This window comes from Phyllobates terribilis, unplaced genomic scaffold (genome assembly GCF_046119375.1).
Source record: "Phyllobates terribilis strain yellow unplaced genomic scaffold, ASM4611937v1 Scaffold_3__8_contigs__length_932513732, whole genome shotgun sequence".
In the NCBI taxonomy this organism is placed as follows: domain Eukaryota; kingdom Metazoa; phylum Chordata; class Amphibia; order Anura; family Dendrobatidae; genus Phyllobates; species Phyllobates terribilis.
In genome coordinates, this window is record NW_027362763.1 from 373,915,870 (window position 1) to 373,938,880 (window position 23,011).

The 23,011-nt window shown below is 43.8% G+C and overlaps 1 protein-coding gene across 1 annotated transcript in view; it reads right to left on the minus strand.

Annotated features, from left to right (window-relative positions):
• Positions 1–22,323, minus strand: part of ELOVL5 (ELOVL fatty acid elongase 5) — a 66,465-nt gene extending 44,142 nt beyond the window's left edge. Inside the window, exons 1-3 of the mRNA XM_073675410.1 lie at positions 22,167–22,323; positions 15,437–15,503; positions 8,394–8,581 (exon numbers count right to left, since the gene is read on the minus strand). Coding sequence (XP_073531511.1) covers positions 8,394–8,581; positions 15,437–15,494 — 246 coding nt within the window. The 5' untranslated portion in view covers positions 15,495–15,503; positions 22,167–22,323. The remainder of the gene's footprint in view (positions 1–8,393; positions 8,582–15,436; positions 15,504–22,166) is intronic.
• Positions 22,324–23,011: the final 688 nt, after the last annotated feature.

Genomic DNA, 23,011 nt, shown 5'->3' on the forward strand with positions numbered 1-23,011 from the left:
TTTTACACATCTGCTATTTTGTATGATACAAAGCTGTCTTTATGTTTAGCCATTATCCAGGTTTAATTACAGTGTCTAACATGGCATAATTATAACATGCAAGTCCTGTGCAAATCATAGTCATCGAACTATACTTGCAATTTGATGTAAGAATGACTGCTACACTGAGCAGCAGCACCAATAACAATCAATGATAACGTCATGTAAATGGGCCTGTTACACAATGAAGGGGACACGGGCTCTCTGGGGCGTCACAGCCCCTCTCACTGATCTGATATTTCTGAGAGTTCTAGGAGTCAGTAATTGGTAATACACCAAGGATATATTATCATTTTCAGCATGTATTACATAGCCACAGGATATCTTCAGTAAATGCCTGATGGGTTCATGTCCCACAGCCACTTTGCCAAATTGTGTTCAAAGCAGTATCAGTACAGTTCAATGGAGAGGACAGCAGGCCAGCACCCAGCTTTCTGTAAATCCTATAAATGTCAAAGAAAAAGGGCAGTATGCAAGTGTGGCCACTGAGAAACACACGCTAGGCATTAATAGCCTATTCTTTTCATATGGTAGAAATGCTTAAAGAGTAACTTTTTTTATTCTTTTGTCCAGCATGGATGTAAAGTTTTGAAACTTTGCAAACCACTTTATTAGCAAATTTCTCTTCATTCCTGTAAAAAATTGCATCTAAGGGGTTTCCAAACCACTTATTTTCCACAGTCTGTTTGCCTACCTTACAACTGCATTAAAAGGAATCTAGCGACGTGTCACTTACTGGGCTGCTTAGTGTAGTTTTTATAAAATCTGTTTTATCAATAGATTATCACTAGAGGACTAGTAAACCTGCTGTCTTGTAGTCCAACCATGCCTACACCACTGATTGGCAGCTTTCTGCCTATGCACAGTGTACATAGAAATCTGGCAATCAGTTGTGTGGACGGGGTTACACAGAACTCAGCATTCAGAGAACTGTTAGATCAGATAAAAAAAAGTTTTTAATCAAAACTGCAGCACCCAGTAAAAGTGACACGTCGCTGGAATCAGGGTCTCTCCCCCTACATCATTATGCTGTCGGATGAGATAGAAAAAAACTGGCGACAAATTCCCTTTAATATCAGAACATACTCATTTGGAGTACAGATGATGACAGTGAAATTATCAGCTTAGCACCTGTGTCTCACTAACTCTGGGGATAAGCTGCTGCAGAACATTGTTCTGATAAGCAAACCACTCAGAGGAGGAGAGATGCTGACCCTTTAACAGCCATCATTTGTACTCCACACGAGTACGTTCTGATGTCAATGCAGATGAAGGCAGACAAATACCGTATTGTGCGGATTGTAAGAGGCACTTTTTCCCCAAAATTTAGGCGTAAAAAAGGAGTTGCGTCTTATAATGCGAACTTACGGCATTTTACCTGGGGGGCGGTGTCGGATCGGGGTCCAAGATACAGGAGGTTGGTGGCGGCTGCGGCGGTAGCGGGGCGATGCTGCGGGCCCCGTCCTCAAAAGAAATGTCGCTGATTCAAGGCAGTGGTGGCAGCGGCAGTAGCGGGGCGATGCTGCGGCCCCATCCTCAGAAGTGTCGCTGATTCAATGCGGTGGTGATAGTGGCGGCAGTAGCGGGGCGATGCTGCGGCCCCATCCTCAGAAGTGTCGCTGATTCAATGCGGTGGTGATAGTGGCGGCAGTAGCGGGGCGATGCTGCGGCCCCATCCTCAGAAGTGTCGCTGATTCAATGCGGTGGTGATAGTGGCGGCAGTAGCGGGGCGATGCTGCGGCCCCATCCTCAGAAGTGTCGCTGATTCAATGCGGTGGTGATAGTGGCGGCAGTAGCGGGGCGATGCTGCGGCCCCATCCTCAGAAGTGTCGCTGATTCAATGCGGTGGTGATAGTGGCAGCAGTAGCGGGGCGATGCTGCGGCCCGGGAGGTGGTGGGGCGATGCTGCGGCCCCATCCTCAGAAGTCGGCGGTAAGCGGAGACAAGATTCCCTATCCCGTACACAACTCTGCAAAATGGCTGCCGGAGCATGCGCAGATTGAGATCTCGGGAGACGCCGCCATCACCACCACCTTGAATCAGCAACACTTTTTCTGAGGACGGGTCCCGCATCATCGCCCCGCTACCGCCACAGCCGCCAATCTCCCGTATGTGTGACCCCTTCTCCACCACCGCTGCCCCCAGGTAAAAAGGATTAGAAGGCGAATCATTTTATTAAAAAAAAACAAAAACATTTTTTACTATTTTGCACCCCAAAATTTGGGATGTGTCTTACAACCCGGTGCGTTTTATAATCCACAAAATACGGTAGTCTACGAAAAAGCAGGGATTGAAAGACATGTAATTTTGTTACAGGAATAAAGACAATTCCCTTAATACAGTGATTTGCAAACGATTAAAAAAATATGAACATTTACTGACTCTTTAAAATGTAAATACCCTATGTAGTAAGTAAAGTAAAATCACTACATGTAACATAAAACCACAGGCACTGGTTGACGTCCACTGTATATGTCATTGTATGACTTTGGGATGTAGGTAGGTTTGTGTATACAATCAAATTTTCATGTAGGAGTCAGTAGCAGAAAATGCCACAAAACAGCTAGAGGTAAGGTACAGTAATGACCAAAAGTTTTGCATTTTTTTAAAGTGTGATTTCTTCTGTCTGGTTGTAGTGATGCCATTTCATGTTGGTTTTAGTAAACCGGAAGCAAATGGTTGTCAGCTATAAGCAAGAAAACTGGTTCGTCATTGTTTCATCCCTTTATGTGTTAGTTTTCGTACATTTGCTGGACCAAATGTTTTGCATATTTTGTCATGGGTAGTCGAATTTATTTATTTTGTATGTTTTTAGGTTAAAACATGGCAAAGACCAAGCCAAATGTATCACCAGATGTCAGGAAGCTTATTATTCTGAGTGAAGTCAGGCACAGATTGATGGGCAGCAACAATTCCCTCTCTAAAATCATCGCTGATGTCTCTCCACAAGCTCCAGACCAGCAAAAGTGAAAAAACTGCTGGTTTTATAGAGGTGGTCCCAGTTGCCACTAATCAAATGCATTTGATTAGCAGCATATGGCTGCTACTTAGCCTCTTAATTCGCACTGGAAGCAGTGAGGGTGTACTTCTTTAAGGTTGTTTTTACCTAATTTTAAGACTTTGAGGACCAGATTTGTTTTTCTACTATGTCCTGATATGGAAAACAATAGAATTCAAAGAAGGTGAACTCATGACTGTATATTGTAACAGATAACTACCAGAATACCCATATCTAACTTAACCCTGGACTATCTGTATTCCCGACAACCATTCAGAAAAGCAGAGACTAATCTTTTTGCTAGCTATTAGGGTTATCGTGTGCTATTCTAGGTTAATGTAGCCTCATGTGCTGGATGGTGGGGTCTTATTTTTGAGGCGGATTATATTTGCTCTGACTGGTGAAGTGTACTTTAGTCTGATCACACCATGGTAGAAGTCAGCCAAGTGCACTTTTGCCTATATCTGCACTGAACCACAGTCCAATTGATAATAACATTCACAATCCATAAAGTAGGAATACCGCTATAGCCGAAATGTCTAGAGACGTCAATCAGTGTTGCATCACAAATCTACGCAATAAAAACAGGGAGAAAAAAAGTATTAATATGCTAAAATAGGTGAAACATTATTGCTTATGATTTTGCAGCAGAATTATATATTTTGGCTATTTCTGCGGAAAGACCATAATTGTGGTGTCATTTCTCAAATGGAGTAAAAATCATAAAAATGGGACATGTAAAGCAAATTGTATTTATCTGAAAGAGCGCGTTAGGACTTTTGGCACTTTTATGTCACCTCCGGCCTATTCTTCCAACTTTTTCAAGAGTGACTGGAGCTTGGTAAGGAAGAGTGTGGTCAAGTGCAGCTGTCAGATTCATCATAATTTATGCCACAAAGGGACAGATACGTTCTTCATTGCCTCTTAGTGAATGTGGTGAATCCATCTCCAGCGTGCCTTAAGGCAGATGTGCACTGAGCATGTATTCTCCATGGAGCTTTTATCAGGATTTATCATGGAAGAACAAACCTATGCTTGCGGCGATAGAGCCAAGGAATTGGGACACTTCTATGATGGCCTTAGTATGGCTCTTTCTGAAGTCACATACTCAGAACCTGTGTTTGCATAAAGAAATTTGCACAGTGGTTCGATTGCAAAATGGAAATTGAGAAACGCACCATCAAAGACGGCAGTCAGGTGATCTACTTTTCATAGCAATTTCGACTGGAAACCTTCCTGTAATGACAGGGAAGTTCCACACTAAGAATAGTTTCCACTTGACCACAATTAGGACACAACTCGTTTTATAACTACTGTTTTGTTGGTAAGGTGACTAGAATGGGATCCATTGCTTTCAGCTTTGTTGTTGCTGGTAATTACATTCCAGTAGGAAAACAATCTTTCATGATAGAGTCCTTTATAAATATAAAAGGGGTATTCCCAGCTCAGAAAGTGACGGTTCATCACTGCTTCTTCCCAGTAGATGAACGCTGGCACTGTAAAAGAGGACGGTCCTGTGATAAGTCCTCTCTATAGCAAATGTCCGGTAACAAGTTAGTACTTGCTATTTATTTTTTTCAGCGTTTCCCTCTATTTAACTCATTTGTGCAGGTAGCATTACTTCAGGAGCCAATGAAAGCTTCCATACACATTCCTAGAAGTAATCCAACCAGTTATCCCTGGTAACAGATTTGTATGTGCAGGGACTAGCTGTTTCTTTGTATTAGTCCAGCTAACGCTGTCCTCTGGGCGCTTAAAGTAGTCTGAAATACACTTCAATTATATCACAAGCTCAGAATGCTACTGTTTCCCTCCCCTATGCTTTACACTGCAGCTTTACTTGCTCAAACTAATTCAGAATATTTGCAATTCCAGCACAATCAAAATTGATGCACAGTACGTTAGTATGATGCTTTGTTGTGCCTATTTGATCCAACAAACGTTTAAATCAAGTAGGATAATCTGTGTAGATTGCTGATAAAGGAATACAGTGTAACCACAGATCATTCATCTGGAGGTTTAGATCTGCGGTTACAATGTTTCCCTTTATCGGCAATCTACACAGATTATCCTTGAAAAAAGCCTACTTGGTTGAAACGTTGGAATATAATCTGATAATCTTTGCCGGATCAAAGAAACACAACAAAGCATCATACAACCATACTATGTATCAGTTCACATTGTGCTAGGATTACCAGTGTGCCATCTTCTGTGCATAAGCACAAATCTCACCATGGAGCACTTCAGTCATACAGAATTATTATACACCAAAAGCAGTAAAATCCCAATGTTAGGCATATTACATAGTATCTGGTACACATAAACTGAGGGACGTCAGCCCCAGAGAGAAGGAAAGGTGATAAATATCCATTAGGAAATGCCTTCTTCGTAAACGTATTGATATTCTTTGTGTAAAAGTAACCAGCAGCGATGTGGCATGCTGCGATCCAATATCCCCCTGGTCACTTCCCTTATAGCTTTGGGTATTGCTGTAGAGATACCCAATAAATGACAGCTTGGATAAACAGACACGGACACATGCTGTACCAGCAGGTAGATTATGTTATGGAAACTCTGCTCTCCAGTCACAAAGAACATTGTGTGTCCATGTCACAAATTCCAGAATTATTTGCCGGTCTGGAGTGTGAGCATTCTTGCAGCTCTTACAATGACGTGAATTAACCCTTCACTGAGAATGAAACATTAGTCAGAAGATAAATCCCAGTTTCAACTGTAACATGATGACATGCTGGCCATATACATATAGCTCTGCTCACGTCACTACATAGCCTCAGGTTTGCTGTAACCCAATGCATAGCATAAAGAGACAGAGAAAGAGAGAAATAAGTATTGAACACGTCACCAATTTTCTAAGTAAAATATATTTCTAAAGGTGCCCTTGAAATGAAATTCTCTCCAGATATTGGTAACATGCCATCCAATCCACACATGCAAAGCAATCAATCCATAGATGTGTAATAATGAGAAATAAGGGGTAACATTTCTCCTTGTGGAGAGCTTACCAGCTCTGGCATGCCAAGGTAAGGAGGCTTAGCCGTGCAATTTAATATGCAGATTGCCTTTTCAGAGGCACTTGTTAAAGGGTCAATTGTGACTTGTAGGACTGCTGCTTCCAAGGAATTCAAGTCCTCTTCCTCTCTGAAGAGGCAATTTGCATAATGATAAATGACACAGTGAAAAAGTATTGAACACACTTATTAAAATGTATTTAATACTTTGTACAAAAGCCTTTGTTGGTGATGTGATGACAGCTTCAAGATGCCTTTTGTATGGAGAAACTAGTCACATGCATTGCTCAAGGGTGATTTTGGCCCATTCTTCTACACAAACATTCTTCAAATCCTGAAGGTTCTGTGGGCTCCTTCTATGAACTCTGAGCTTTAGTTTCTTCCATACATTTTCTATTGGATTCAGGTCAGGTGATTGGCTGGGATATTCTAGCAGCTTTATTTTATTTCTCTGAAACCAATTGAGAGTTTTCTTGGCTGTGTGTTTGGGATCATTGTCTTGCTGAAATGTCCACTCTCGTTTCATCTTCATCATCCTGGTAGATGGATGGCAGCAGATTTTTAACAAGAATGTCTTAGTACACTTTTCCATTCATCCTTCCTTCAACCATATGAAGTTTGCCAGTGCCATATGCTGAAAAACAGCTTCACACCATGACGTTCCCACCATCATATTTCACTGTTGGTATGGTGTTTTTGGGGTGATATACAGAGCCTTTTGGCCTCCAAACACGGTGTGTATTAGGTCATCCAAAGAGATCAATTTTGGTCTCATCTCACTAGACTATATTCTCACAGTATTTCACAGGCTTGTTTAAATGTTGTGAGCAAATTTTAAATACTTGATCATGCTTTTTGTTCAGCAATGGAGTCTTGCATGGTGAACGTGCATACAGGCCATGGAGGTTGAGTGCATTACTTATTGTTTTCTTTGAAAAATTGTACCTGCTGATTCCAGGTCTTTCTGTAGCTCTCAACAGATGGTCCTTGGCTCCTGGACAACTCTTCTGATAATTATTTTCACTCCTCTCTAAAATCTTGCGAGCAGCACCGGGTCGTGGCCGGTTTACGGTAAAATGATGTTCTTTCCACTTCCAGATTATGGCCCAGCAGTGCTCACTGGAGCCTTCAATAGTTTGGAAATTCTTCTGTAACCAATGTCATCGGTATGTTTTACAACAATAAGAAGAGATGTTTCTTGGGTAGCACCTTGGTAATGAGACACCTTTTTATAGGCCATCAGTTGAACCAGCTGATATTATTTTTCACTAAGTGGCAGGATTGCTTTCTAATTACTGATAGATTTCAGCTGGTGTCATGACTTTCCATGGCTTTCTTCATATGTTCAATACTTTTCCAGTGTCATTTCTCATTATTACACGTAACTTCATTTATGGACATCTATGGTTTGATTTCTTTGCCTGTGGGGATTGGATGGTTGTTACCGACATCTGGTGAGAATTTCGCGTCAATAGCACCTTTAGACATATGTTTATTTAGAAAATTGGTGATGTGTTTAATACTTACTTCACCCGCAGTAAATCTCTACAGTCACTCTATTTGACTGTAGAATGCCGAATGCTACCAGTGTGTGATATGCGCACTGTCAGTATCTATTTCCAGCTCGAGCAGGTGGTCAGGCAGTGGCAGTCACCTGCCTACTAGCTTCTCATCCGCTTCTCTCTATTGAGAGAAGCAGAAAAAGTTGCTAGCTGGCACGTGACCACCTGCTCGAGCTATAATTCTACAGTCACATAGTCTGACTGCAGAAATCTAAGTTGAGCCCCAAAAACTTCCTTTTAGGTCCCCTTCACACGTCCGTACAAAACACGTATGTGAAAAACTGGTACCGGTGTCATCAGCATTTGCCATCAGTGTGTCATCAGTGTTTTTCCGGTATGGATAAAGAAAGAATTAAATTACAAAGCTTCTCCTATACTGTGCAATGTTATACACGGATGCCATCCATGTGCTGTACGTGTTTTTTTATGGACCCATAGACTTTTATTGGCCCTTGTCATCCATGCTGCTGGAAAAAACAGACATGTCTCTGCGTGATTTGCCAGGACACGCAGTCCGTGTTTAACCACGGACATGTGAGCAGTCCCATAGGTTATAATGGGTACGTGTGGTTTTCGTGAAAAAAAACGGATACCACACGTACTGCAAACACGAATATGTGATGGGGGCCTTAGTCACATTGTAAATGATAATTTAAGGCTTTGTACCATAGTTCCTTCCCTGCTTGTAATGACAGACACGGAAGAAAAATCATTAAAAATGATAGTCCTGGTGACAATATAATAAATGTATGCATTCAGTCTTACCTCATAAAACATGTACAGTGAGAGCAGCGTAAGGCCAAGGTTATAGACCACCAGAATCCCTCTGCAGGACACAGGTGGTCTGTTCTTCATGTACTTCGGTCCATTCCATACAATGAATAAATACAGGACGGTGCACACAAAGGTGGGGATGTAATTATCCAACATAAACCAGCCTTTCACTCGCGGGTCTGAAAAGTAAAAAGAAAAGAACTTCACATAAGAGACTTCATAAAGCACAAATTACTATGGTGTTTATAGTCATCACCCCGCAAATGAGCTTTGGATAAGTAACATCTGCATGTAAAAATGTCCGGCCACAAGCTCATCGAGTGCAGCCACATGCCGCGACTTTTCATGCAGTTACAGCAGCTACGACAACTTTTTGATACTAGCAGGGCCCAAAGCATTAAGTAAAATTTATGCCACATAGAGTAAGTATTAGCAGAAATGTTCTCCAGTCCATCTAATGAATTCCCCCTACAGTGTCTAGACCTACTGTAGCCTTAGCTTTTTTTTCTACAAAAAAAAACAAACAAAATATAAGTGAAAATGGCAAAAGGTAATAAAGATAAAATAAAGGATGCAACTTTATATAAGCAAACAGCTAAACCGATGTTAATCCAAAGTGGAAGTTACATTTGAAGAGCAGAAATCACCAGTACATAATTATCTTTGCGGTGTCCTCTTCTGTTGGATTATGTAAATTTCTATTCGGCCATTTCTTTCTCATATCTGATTGCATGAAAACGGAGAGACAACCCAATTACAGCTCAGACTCCTGTATGGCAGCGATACAGCAGAATGTATCCCTGCATGCGGCACATGTGACAACTCTACCACAACTTCTGACCTCTGACAGTCCATGCACGGAACGTGATGTATGGTATGGCTGTGGATCTAGCCACCCCAACTCAACAACCTCATATGCTGGATATGCTTTCCAGTTTGGATCGGGTGACCCATGGCTAGTGTGTGCATTGCAGCCCGTTCTCGGACCATGATACACAAGTGTATGAATGAGGCCGAAGGGCTACTATACTGTGGTCATCCTTATTTAGCAAAACACATTTAACCATCAAAAGGATTAGTAGTTTCAGAAACTCTTTAAGGGTATGTGCACACGTGAAATATTTGGTGCAGAAATTTCTCTTGGCGGGAAAAACGCAGCATAAAATAGGTGCGTTTTTTTGAGGCTATGTTCACACGTTGTGTTTTTTTTCTGCTGCAAATCTGCTGCTAACTTTTCTGTGGCAGGAAAACAGCTGCATTAAAAACACAGGTTTTGGTGCGTTTTTTTGACCACCCATTACTTCCTATCAGTGAAAAAACGCTGAAAATACGCAGCAAAAACGCAGGTGCGTTTTCTGCTGCAAAAATGCTGAAAGAAGTGACGTGCTCTATTTTCCAAAAACACAACCAAGTCACAAAATACGCAGCAAAAAAAAAAAACAACAACATGGGTGAACAGAGAATTCTGGTTTCTCATAGACTTTGCTGGTACTACAAGATGCAGCTTAAAATAAAAATCTGCAGCAAAAAAGCTGCAAAACCCAACATGTGTGAACATAGCCTTACATGCATTTTTGTTGCAGACTGTTCCCCACTAGTGATGAGCGAGCATGCTCGGTTAACCCTTTCATCGAGCACGCTCGGGTGCTTACCGAGTATTTTTGGCGTGCTCGGCAACTATGCTCAAGTTGCCGCAGCTGCATGTGTCGCAGCTGTTAGACAGCGACTTGAGCATAGTTGTCGAGCACGCCAAAAATACTCGGTAAGCACCCGAGAGTGCTCGATGAAAGGGTTAACCGAGCACGCTCGCTCATCACTATTCCCCACTCATTAGTACGAGTGAAATCTGCAGCAAGAACGCTGACAGAATTGACATTATGCAGATTTAAATCTGCACCACATCTGCAAGTCACAAATAAGCAACGTATGCAGGAGACTGCAGGATCCTCATTCACTTTGCTGGCATCAGGAAACCCTTCAGATTTTGTGACAAATCTGCAACGTGTGCACAGACCCTAAAGGTTTTTTTTGCCCCAAAGAATACATATAGCACCTTCAGATGATAAATGTATGAAATATTAGAGAAATAATGTGGGTAAGCACAGTGGATGCCACTCAATAAAGGCGCGATGGTCAACATGTACAACTAACTGTTCTGCATTGCTATGCCCAAATCATCCACCATCAGATATACTACTCATACTCCGGCCATGTTTAGATAGACATCACACAAGTTAATAAAAAGAAAGTAGCATCAGGCCTGGTGATGGCGACAATGTGAAGGAACGCCAAGATCAGGAGTAAGGGTTTAGAGGGCTTAGAGCGCTATGCTCATGGGTCTTAATGTGCATCTGCCACAAGGTTAATATGTGCTGACGCAGCCGACATGCAAAGGTGCCTTCAAATAGCTACTTCAGCATTAAAAGTGAGCCATTCCTTCTAATTAGTAGAGCAGGGGTCTACTTGTAAGCTGACTGATCTAAACGAAGACCTTTCAGAGACTTTTCTTCAAAATAAAGACCGACATGGTGGCAAAATCTGACGACGGGAAGGTATCACCTTGACATTTGTTCACTAACTGGAACAGGTTAACTGCAACTTGAGCCCCAATTTCTTTCCTTCTATTTTCTGTGCATGATTATGGGGCCACACGTCACCTGAGCACGTAGATATGCTTTACAGCAGGCAGTCACATTAGCCATAGGACTTTGTGGTCTGGAGAAGACTTATTCATTCCTATCAGCGTAGGTTCACATGAGTGTATAATAAGTTATTCAGATTTTCATTCAGGGCGATTTTTTTTCTCATTTGTCATCGGTATACAATCCATTTTTACAGCAGCAGCTATTAATCATTTACAGGACCATTTACAGTTTCCTATGTTACAGAACTGTAATGTATCTGTAAAAATCTGATGCTCTGCTGTGGCTCTATATGGCGTCCGATAGAGTTGAATGGGTAAGTCGCATCCGATTTACGGCAGAAACCAGTATATGCTGATTCAGTCAATGAAACAAAACAAAAAAAAAAACACTCATTAGCACTGCCTCATTGAATAACATTGGTCCACGTACCGTCCGTTTTTTTTCACAGAGAAAAGGTACGGTTGTGTGAACAGGCCCAAAAGTTAGGTTCACAAAAGCGTATGAAAATTCATCCGATTTTAATCCAGAAATCTTGGGACGATTTTCATCCATATTGTCATTGTGCCATCAGCATTTTACGTCCATGTGCTAGCCATGTTTATACATCAACAATTTAAAATGTAGGTGGTCAAATACAGTTTCCTGTGTTAATAATGGAAAAGTAGCCATAACAAATCAGAAACTACGTGGATGATCCCTATGGGATCAGATTTTTTTTGCACACAAATAGATTTGTATAGGTGAATCTCATCCAAGATGCGGACTCATCTGAGCAGCCCTATTGAATTACATTGATTAGTGTGCTGTCCAAGCAGTCCCAGCACACGTCTGTATAATAAAAGTCTGAACAAGCCCTATAGAGACAGGGCAACAAAAGAGGCCTGTTTGCTTTTTGTAGGTAGGGGTTATGATGACATGGTGCCTTGATGGGGGTCCCAGAGGTTCGAACCACATTGATCTAACAATTATCACCTATCCAGGGGATAACTGGTGATTTGTATAGCTGGAATAAATCTAAACAAACTAAAAAAAAACTTGCAGGATAAAAACTTGATTTAAACAACAGAACATTATCTGACAATACAGTTTCTTTAAATGGTGAAAATATTATATTTCAAGTTATAAAACGCTGCACTAAGTTTCAGGCTCCGATCCTCATCCTTTCATTTCTTAACTTTCAGACCCCATAATTTGCAGGTGGTAATTGGACCCTTGATTTGTCTCATGTGGACATGTCGCTTCCTGCCTGATGGTAGATCTGCCTTCACTAGCTCTCATGTATTAGCAGAGCAACATGGTGCTATTCAGGTGCCTGTGCTGTACTGGTGGCGGATTCTGTGGCTGTGAAGGCACAAACGTCAGGTTTCAGTCTGGGGATCAACTGCGCTCTCGGCACTAAGATTCCCACATATCAATCCTTTGTAACAGAAACTGACCCAACACTGCAAATCTTTTAAATCTACATGATGTCAATTTTGGTTGTGGGATGATCACATATTTGATATTGACTTCAATGGGCAAGACAAAATCCACATATAATGTATTGCAATTTTGCTGTTGATGTTGTGCAACACCCGCAGGGGCATATAATCATCTAACAGGGGTGTTCATTAAATATTTCCCCCCTGACCCACTTCAATTTATCACAGGACGCTGAAACTTCACATGTGTAATGATATAAGTCTCTTTGGCTGCGTGCCCACGTAGCGTTTTTCAAGCGTTTATGCTGCGGAATTTCCGCAGCGGAAACGCTTGTGAAACGCTAGGTAATCCGCACCCCATGGTCCCCAAGGGGATTCCGCATGTTCTATGCACATGCTGCGGATTTTTCCGCAGCGTTTATGCTGCGTACAAAAATCCGCAGCATGTCATTTAATTTTGCGGTAGCGCAGCGGAACTCCCGCCATTGACTTGCATTGAGACGCATAGAAACCGCGACTGTACATTTTTACAAGCGGCTTCTATGCGTCTCTATGTGCGGATGGTACCCAGTTCTGGAGGAGAGGAGACTCTTATCCAGACCTGGGTACCATTGTACCTGTAAAAAAGAATAAAATAACAAATAAAGTTTATATTCACCTGTCCGACGGCTTCTCTCTGAATGCCGACATCGCTTGAGGACCTGCGGTGACGTCACAGTCATGTGACCGCAGGCCCTTCACCGCTCTGTCTCGCGATATGCCGGCATCCAGGAACCAGACAGGAACGAGCGCTGCAGCCACGCCGGGGCCTCGGGGGTGAGTATAGCTTTATTTGTTTTCATTTTTACGGTTCACACTATATAAATCCATGCTGTTTGCATGGATTTATACAGTGTTACCTAGTTGTCAAGCACTTTCCAAGTGATGCTATAGCCTGGAAAGCGCTTGTCAATCTGCATACGGAAACGCATGTGAATCCGCATGTGGATCCGCATGTATTCTGCAGGAAAAACGCATGCACAATCTGCATGCATTTTTTCTGCCAGGGAGATGCAGAAATGCTGCAGAAATTTTCTGCTTCATTTCTGCATCGTGGGCACATAGCCTTTAGGTTAGGTGCCAATTTGCAACTCAGAACTGATAACGGTCTTGATTTTACAGGTGCTGAAGTGGTGTTAGGGTTGATAATGGACCCAGTGGAATACAGAACAGTCATCAAGTTCCTTTACTTGAAAGGCCGTACACCAACAGAGACATTCCATGAGATGAAAGAGGTTTATGGTGATGATTCCCATCATATGATGTAGTCAAGAACTGGCATCGTCAATTGAAATGTGGTCGGATTAAGGTGCAAACAGCTCCAATTCCAGGGCGACCCCACTCTGCTATTGATGAACACACCATCCAGCAAGTGGAGGTCGCCATTTTGGAAAATTGCCACGTAACCATTCGCCACCTAACCCAAAATGTCAAGATTAGTGTGGGGTCCGTGGAAAAAATCATCCAAGACCATCTTCACATGCATAAGGTATCTGCTTGCTGGGTTCCCCGGCTGCTCATACCTTTCCAGAAGCAGGAACGAGTCCAATGTGCTCAGGCTCTATTGACGATGTGCCATGCAAACCAGGAGGACTTTTTTAACAGACTGATCACAAAAGATGAAAGTTGGGTCCATCAATATGATCCTGAGACTAAAGTCCAGTCTATGCAATGGAAGCATCGTGACTCACTGCCTCCAAAGAAGGCATGTGCCCAACCCTTGGCAGGCAAGGTCATGCTCACAGTATTTAGGGACCAGCACAGAGTATTATTGATGCATTTCCTAGCAAAGGGTTACATGATCACTGGGGCATACCATGCTTCACTGCTGAGCAAATTGCGGGAGGCCATCAAACCCAAGAGACGTGGCATGTTCACCAAAGGTGTCTGCCTTCTGCAAGACAATGCACCAGTTCACAACTCACATGTTGCCCAAATGGAAGCATGCTCCTGTAGCTTTTAAATTCTACCGCATCCCCCTTAATCACCCGACATCGCACCATTGGACTCTTTTTCCACAAATGAAGTTATTCTTGAAGGGCAAGCATTTTCCAGATGATGAGACTGATTTCCAGTCACAAAGTGGCTTTTGGAACAACCTGTTGACTTCTAGAACGAGGTGTTTACAGTTGCTTAAACAAATGGGAGAAGTGTGTGTCCCAAGGTGGCACCTATGTAGAGAAGGACTAATAACTGTGCCAAGTTTCATTCCTCTCAGTCCAAAGGAAGTGGGTCAGGGGAAATCTTTAAAAGCCCCCTTGTAAAATAAGAAAGCAGTATACTGATTTTAACCATTCCCAACAATGATGAAGTATGTCTACATTGACCGCCTCAGCCAATCACGGGCGGCAGCAGCCACATAGGTCAACATGTCGTTGCTGGAGCCTGGTATACAGCAGGGATGAGAGGAGGGATGAGAGGAGCAGCGGCACAGAAGCAGCAGAAGATTGGTAATGTGAGTATACTGCTTTTTATTTTAGACTGGTGTTTGAAACCACAGAGGCAAATCTGCACCAAAATCAGTTCGATAAAGAGTTTGTCATGCCCTGCAGAAATGAATAATGCATCTTTGTTTTTTCCAATAAAGTGTAGAAAGTTCAAAGGACAATTTGAATGCAAAATCCCTTGTGAATGTAATTAGCACACTGCAGTTCTAACTCCTTTTTGCCAGGCCTGTTTGGGCCTTAGAGAAGTTAAAGGTGTTATCTGGGGCTAATATGTTGATGACCTTTCTGTCAAATAGGTGGAAGTCTGACATCCGTCAACTCCACAGATCAGCTGGTATCTGCTCTTGCAGCACCCAGGTAACTTTCTATGGAGCGTTCTGCTACATACACTGGCTGCTGCCCCAGATGGGTGGGCAATACATCTAGGACAGTTAGAAGAGACTTTAATATGGCAAACATCTACAAATAATGAAGCATTTTACCTCGTGGTCCAAGCAAGTTGTCTATATATCCATTCACTGCTTTATCCATGGCCTCCATTCCTTAAACCTACAAGGCAAGCACAAAATATGTGTCTAAATCAGTAAAGAAAGCTCACAAGGGGTAGCCCATGATCAAGAAAAAACCTGTGCAATCGAAGGGATTGTAATAAAATAAGAAAAGAAGGATCACATCGTCATGCATCACCGCTGCAGCTAATCACTAGCCTAGGTGGCGGTCACATGTGTCAACAGATGGAGGGCGATTAACTGGAAAGAATTGCTGCTTTTATTATTTTATTGCATTGGCCTCATTGGCTCATACCAACACCAGCAAACACTGGAATACATAACGGAGGGGGTAGATCCCAAACATCATATCTCAGACCCTTCTTTCCCACCACCGGACAGGGAGATCAGCTCTTCTCAGAGTGAGGGTCAATTACAGCCTCCTGTAAAGAGGGTGGACGTACAGGTAATTAGGAGTCAGGGCTGTCGACCCCACACATCACCACTGCCTGTAGTCAGCAATGGCTCACGCCTCTGTAGTGTTCTGCTTTCTTCTCAGTCACCACAATATCTTGAGCTGTACGTTACTGTATGAAGCATCTACGTGGTGTGTGATGGACGCCTGGATGTGCACAGTAATGCTGCACACTGACGAGTGCTGTCTGCTCTTCCTGCATCAGAGGAAGTACAACGCCTGATACTGTGCTGCTGAACATACAATACCATCCAAACGTCAGAGTGTTCCTCCTTACCATGCCCAGAAAAGAGCACAATGGAGGAGAAAGTGAAGGGGAAAATCACACGGCCTGTTCAGTTGCCCTAAATCTATGGTGTATGGATGGCTTAAAGGGCTTGTCCATTACTGGACAACCACTGCTTAATCAATTCAGGGGCCCATAAGAACAATGGACACTCACTTCCCGTAGTGCAGCGTTTCCAGTGACGTTAGCACTGCTGTTCTTAGCGGGTGACATGATGTTCTTTTCTCATGTGACTGCTGTAGCCCTAACATCCCCAAACAGCACGACTGCGGGAAGTGAGCATCCATTGTTTTTATTTCCTACAGGCCCCTGAATAGATTAGGCAGTGCTTGTCCAGTAGGGGAAAACACTACAGCGCATTGGAATAGTATCAATTAAAGGAATAAGTGTAACTTAACACTCAAATCCACAGCACCGCACTGGTGGTCTCCAGTGGGACCGGAAATGATGACATTCAATCCATCATTCACCAACCGGTGAGGACACTGATTGGATCAGGTGACTGATGTACAGGATGGCTTCGCTTCCTGCCTTGGCGTGGGTCTGGAGCGGTAAGTAAACTTTGACGAGAATAGAAAATATGAAAGAACTACCAAAGTGTATAAGACCATAGTGAATATGGAGATCCTCCAAAACTAGATATGAGTAACAATGAAGGACAAAATGGAGATTGAGCACTCCAATAATGAGTCAGTGAGAGTGAAATACAGGTGCATCTCACTAAATTAGAATATCATCAAAAAGTTAATTTATTTCAGTTCTTCAATACAAAAAGTGAAACTCATACAGTGGGGAAAAAAAGTATTTAGTCAGCCGCCAATTGTGCAAGTTCTCCCACTTAAAAAGATGAGCGAGGCCTGTAATTGACATCATAGGTAGACCTCAACTATGAGAGACAAAATGAGAAAACAAATCCTGAAAATCACATTGTCTGATTTGGAAAGAAATTATTTTCAAATTTTGGTGGAAAATAAGTATTTGGTCAATTACAAAAATTCATCTCAATACTTTGTTATATATCCTTTGTTGGCAATGACAGAGGTCAAACGTTTTCTGTAAGTCTTCACAAGGTTGGCACACACTGTTGCTGGTATGTTGGCCCATTCCTCCATGCAGATCTCCTCTAGAGCAGTGATGTTTTGGGGCTGTCGCTGGGCAACAAAGACTTTCAACTCCCTCCAAAGGTTTTCTATAAGGTTTAGATCTGGAGACTGGCTAGGCCACTCCAGGACCGTGAAATGCTTCTTACGAAGCCACTCCTTCGTTGCCCTGGCGGTGTGCTTGGGATCATTGTCATGCTGAAAGACCCAGCCACGTTTCATCTTCAATGCCCTTGCTGATGGAAGGAGATTTGCACTCAAAATCTCACGATACAAGGCCCCATTCATTCTTTCATGTACACGGATCAATCGTCCTGGTCTCTTGGCAGAGAAACAGCCCCAAAGCATGATGTTGCTACCCCCATGCTTCACAGTTGGTATGGTGTTCTTTGGATGCAACTCCGCATTCTTTCTCCTCCAAACATGACAAGTTGTGTTTCTACCAAACAGTTCTACTTTGGTTTCATCTGACCATATGACATTCTCCCAATACATTTCTGGAACATCCAAGTGCTCTCTAGCAAACTTCAGACGGGCCAGGACATATAATGGCTTAAGCAGGGGGACACGTTTAGCACTGCAGAATCTGAGTCCCTGGCGGCGTAGTGTGTTACTGATGGTAGCGTGTGTAACGTTGGTCCCAGCTCTCTGCAGGTCATTCACTAGGTCCCCCCGTGTGGTTTTGGGATTTTTGCTCACCGTTCTCGAGATCATTTTGACCCCACGGGGTGAGATCTTGTGTGGAGCCCCAGATCGAGGGAGATTATCAGTGGTCTTGTATGTCTTCCATTTTCTAATTATTGCTCCCAGAGTTGATTTCTTCACACTAAGCTGCTTGCCTATTGCAGATTCAGTCTTCTCAGCCTGGTGGAGGGCTACAATTTTGTACCTATGATGTCAATTACAGGCCTCTCTCATCTTTTTAAGTGGGAGAACTTGCACAATTGGTGGCTGACTAAATACTTTTTTCCCCACTGTATATTATATAGAGTCATTACAAACAGAGTGATCTATTTCAAGTGTTTATTTCTGTTAATGTTGATGATTATGACTTTCAGCCAATGAAAACACAAAAGTCATTATCTCAGTAAATTAGAATACTTTATAACAACAGCTTGAAAAATATTTTTAAATTCCAAAATATTTTTAAAATCCGAAATGTTGGCCTACTGAAATAAATGTATGTTCAGTAAATGCACTCAATACTTGGTCGGGGCTCCTCTTGCATCAATTATTGCATCAATGCGGCGTGGCATGGAGGCGATCAGCCTGTGGCACTGCTGAGGTGTTATGGAAGCCCAGGTTGCTTTGATAGCAGCCTTCAGCTCGTCTGTATTGTTGGGTCTGGTGTCTCATCTTCCTCTTGATAGATTCTCTATGGGGTTAAGGTCAGGCGAGTTTTCTGGCCAATCAAGCACAGTGATACTGTTGTTTTTAAACCAGGTATTGGTACTTTTGGCAGTGTGGACAGGGGCCAAGTCCTGCTGGAGAATGAAATTTCCATCTCCAAAAAGCTTGTCGGCAGAGGGAAGCATGAAGTGCTCTAAAATTTCCTGGTAGACGGCTGCGCTGACTTTGGTCTTGATAAAACACAGTGGACCTACACCAGCAGATGACATGGCTCCCCAAACCATCACTGATTGTGGAAACTTCACACTAGACCTTAAGCAGCTTGGATTGTGGGCCTCTCCACTCTTCCTCCAGACTCTGGGACCTTGACTTCCAAATGAAAATTGGAACTCTGGGACCTTGTGGAGTGTGTCAATGACTGCCTTCTGGACAGCTGTCAAGTCAGCAGTCTTCTCATGATTGTGGAGCCTACTGAAATAGACTAAGGGACCTTTTTAAACGCTTAGGAAGCCTTTGCATGTGTTTTTTGTTAATTATTCAAATTTACTGAGATAATGACTTTTGTGTTTTCATTGGCTGTAAGCCATAATCATCAACATTAACTGAAATAAACACTTGAAATAGATCACTCTGTTTGTAATGACTCTATATGAGTTTCACTTTTAGTATTGAAAAACTGAAATAAATTAACTTTTTGATGATATTCTAATTTTGTGAGATGCACCTGTACATATAAAACTTAATGACATTTATTAAAACTGATTAAAAAGAGCAAATATTATAACAATGGTGGAAAGTAAATGATGACACACACAAACGTGTGACGGAATTGGCACATACACTAGAGCAGTGATGGCAAACCTATGGCACGAGTGCCAGACGGGGCACGCAAAGCCCCCCCGGTGGGCACGCGCGCCATCGCCGCAGCAGTAGCGCTACTGGATCGGGCTCGGAGTCTGCAGAGTGCCGACGCTAGCACCGCTACTTCAGCTAGATGTGCGTTCTCGGACATACATCTAGCTGAAGTGTATTGCAGCGCACGAACTTGCCAGGCCCGTGCACCGCAATACACACTGCTGGCCAATCAGAGGCCAGCAGCTAGCAGCTGATGTCAGCGTACATCGCTAGGAAACTGGATTCAGCTGTCGGCTACAGGAGAGGATGCTGCACGGGAGAAGAAGGAAGGAGAGTAGGAGTGTTTATTATGTTTTTTTATATATGCGATGAACAGCAGGCTGGGGGGAGCATATATACATGGACTGGGGGGGAGGAAGCATATATACATGGACTGGGGGGGGAGGCAGCATATATACATGGACTGGGGGGGGCAGCATATATACATGGACTGGGGGGGGCAGCATATATACATGGACTGGGGGGGAGGCAGCATATATACATGGACTGGGGGGGGGCAGCATATATACATGGACTGGGGGGGGAGGCAGCATATATACAAGGATGGGGGGCAGCATATATACAAGGATAGGGGTGAGCACATTCTTTATTTCTGCAGTCTCATACCCCTGCTCCTTCCCGTGGCTGTTCTATACTGCGCTCACCTGCTCTTTGCATCAGTTGTTTTTTCTAAACTAAAACCTCAATATTTAGGTTAAATTGCCGTGTTGGCACTTGGCGATAAATAAGTGGGTTTTGGATTGCAGTTTGGGCACTCGGTCTCTAAAAGGTTCGCCATCACTGCACAAGAGAGTATTGCACATAATAATAGCCAAACACTTTAGATAATGACAAATAATGTGTGTATGGGGTAATCAAAGTACATGATAACAAAGTATCCCTGATACAAGGGTACTGCTATGTTAGGAGACTAGTGGTATACAAATAATTGAAGCAGATTCATGTATTAGAGGTAAACCCCAAGTCTGATTAAATAACCATGTCTCGGCAATGGTAATGGTACATGTGAGACAGGTATGCTCACCCATAAAGTGCTGCAGTGCCAGGTGCGTCAGAGAAAGAGCCCCTAAGTGAGTTTCGCATAGGCTTCGTCGACGAGTACAGAAAACACCTTTAAATTTGGAGATTTCTTTTCAAGGGATAATTTATCAAGACAGCCCTCTAAATTTGCCCCTGCCAGCATCTGGGGCCTCAGTGAATGGCCGGTCACACTTTTCCAGGCAATACCAGCTCGTAGTGAGACAGTCCTGATGTAACAGAGCACACAGTGCTGCTAATCTGCCATAAACTGCAGGGAATGGGACAATGTACAGAAGGCCCTGCTGTCTGTCACCAGTGGCATCACTTTCTACTAGCCACATGTCCCCAGTATCAGGTCAAAGTGTCAAGTGACCGGCGGGATGTACGTGGGTCTACACCACAAGGGAGTCTACACCACACAGTACGTGGGTCTACACCACACACAGTACGCGGGTCCACGCCGCACGGGCATTCACGCCACAGGTGGAGCTGCACCACACGCGGGACCACATAAAGTACGCGGGTCTACACCACACGGGCATTCACACCACATGTGGGTCTACACCATACGAGGGATCACACACACAATACGCGGGTCCACGCCACACGTGGGTCTACACCACACGCGAGACCATGCACAGTACGCGGGTCCACACACAATACGCGGGTCTATGCCATACGCGGGGCCACACACAATACGCGGGTCCTCGCCACATGGGAATTCACGCCACACATGGGTCTACACCACATGCGGGACCACACACAGTACGGGTCTACACAACACGCGGGACCAAGCCAAACGAGCGTTCACGCCACAAGTGGGTCCATGCCACACGCAGTACGCGGGTCTACACCGCACACAGTACATGGTTATACACCACACATTACGCGGGTCTACACCGTGCACAGGTCTACGCAACACACATTATTGTATGGAATTGGCAGAAACAAATAGGGTTCTTACATCAAATCTAGGAAACAGAAAAAGGGTTGCCCATAGCAACCAATCAGATTGCAGCTTGTGTTCTGTATCCAGTTGGGGAAAGTGAAAGATGAAATCTGATTGGTTCTTCCTCTAAAAGTGTGCACCTTTAAGATGGGTGAGACTGGCACCGAATATTCTAGAAGAAACGTCAGGGCACCGAACATACCAGGGCAGGATGCGGCGGGTACCACTCAGTTAGCAGAGATGTAACAAGTGCTGGCGGCAAGTGACAGCGGACAAGTGACATGTGGCAGCTCTGCACGGGCTCTGATTGGACGGAGAGAAGTGCGGAGACCAGAGGGGAGGCCGGGGAAGGAGGACCCCTAAAAGCAGAGGAAGCGAGAGCAGCGCTGCCCATATATAGCGGGAGACCGTGCGGCTGACATCACCGGTGTCACAGGGACCGAGTCTGCCTGCGGGGAGACCACATCTGGCGGGGCACCCTGACCCCGTCACAGGATGACCCCGTCGTAGGGCGACCCCATCACAGGGCGACGACCCCATCCCGCAGTCTGTCCCTGCACAGGGAGAACTCAGCAGAACTCGCACACCCGTACAGGACGGAGCCGCGCCCCCTCACCAGCGCCCATTACCGTTCTGTGGCCGCCGCCCGCTGCCGTTATGTCTCCGCGGTGTCACTCCTGGATGGCTCCCGGCTCAGAAGCGGCGCTGGCTGTGTGTGACTCCGCTCTCCGCCCAGTCCCGGCCGGCAGTGTGCTCTGCACAGCCCCGCCCCCAGGTGGAGTCCGGCCGCTCCCAGCCACACAGCGACGGGACCGGGGACGCGTGAGGAGGCTCGCCTGATGGGAAGGCGGGAGATGGCGGGGACCGGGGACAGATGACGGAGGAGGGAGGCGACAGAGGGGATAACCGGAGCCGGCAGGAGCTGCTGGGACGCCGGCCATAAACTCATCTCCCTTATCACTGGTGTCTGTTATCTGTCTGTGCAGAAATGTCTGTCTGCTCTATATCTCCTACCTGTCTGTGTAACTATTCATATATCTATCTATCTATTCATCTATCTATCTATCTATATATCTATCTATCTATATAGCTATCCATATATCTGTCTATCCATATATCTATCTATATATCTATCTATCTATCCATCCATCTATCTATCTAGCTATCCATATATCTGTCTATTCATATATCTATCTATCTATCCATATATCTATCTATCCATATATCTATCTATATATCTATCTGTCTATATAGCTATCCATATATCTGTCTATTCATATATATATATCTATCCCATATCTATCTATCTATCTATGTAGCTATCCATATATCTATTATATCTATCTACCTATCTATCCATTTAAATAATTAAAAAAAAATGGCAGCACTACCAAAAGAAGCCGGGTGCAATAAAACCTGCTCAGGTGATGTCCAAACCTTCCACAAATAAAAAATAAGAAAAAACAGGCAGCAC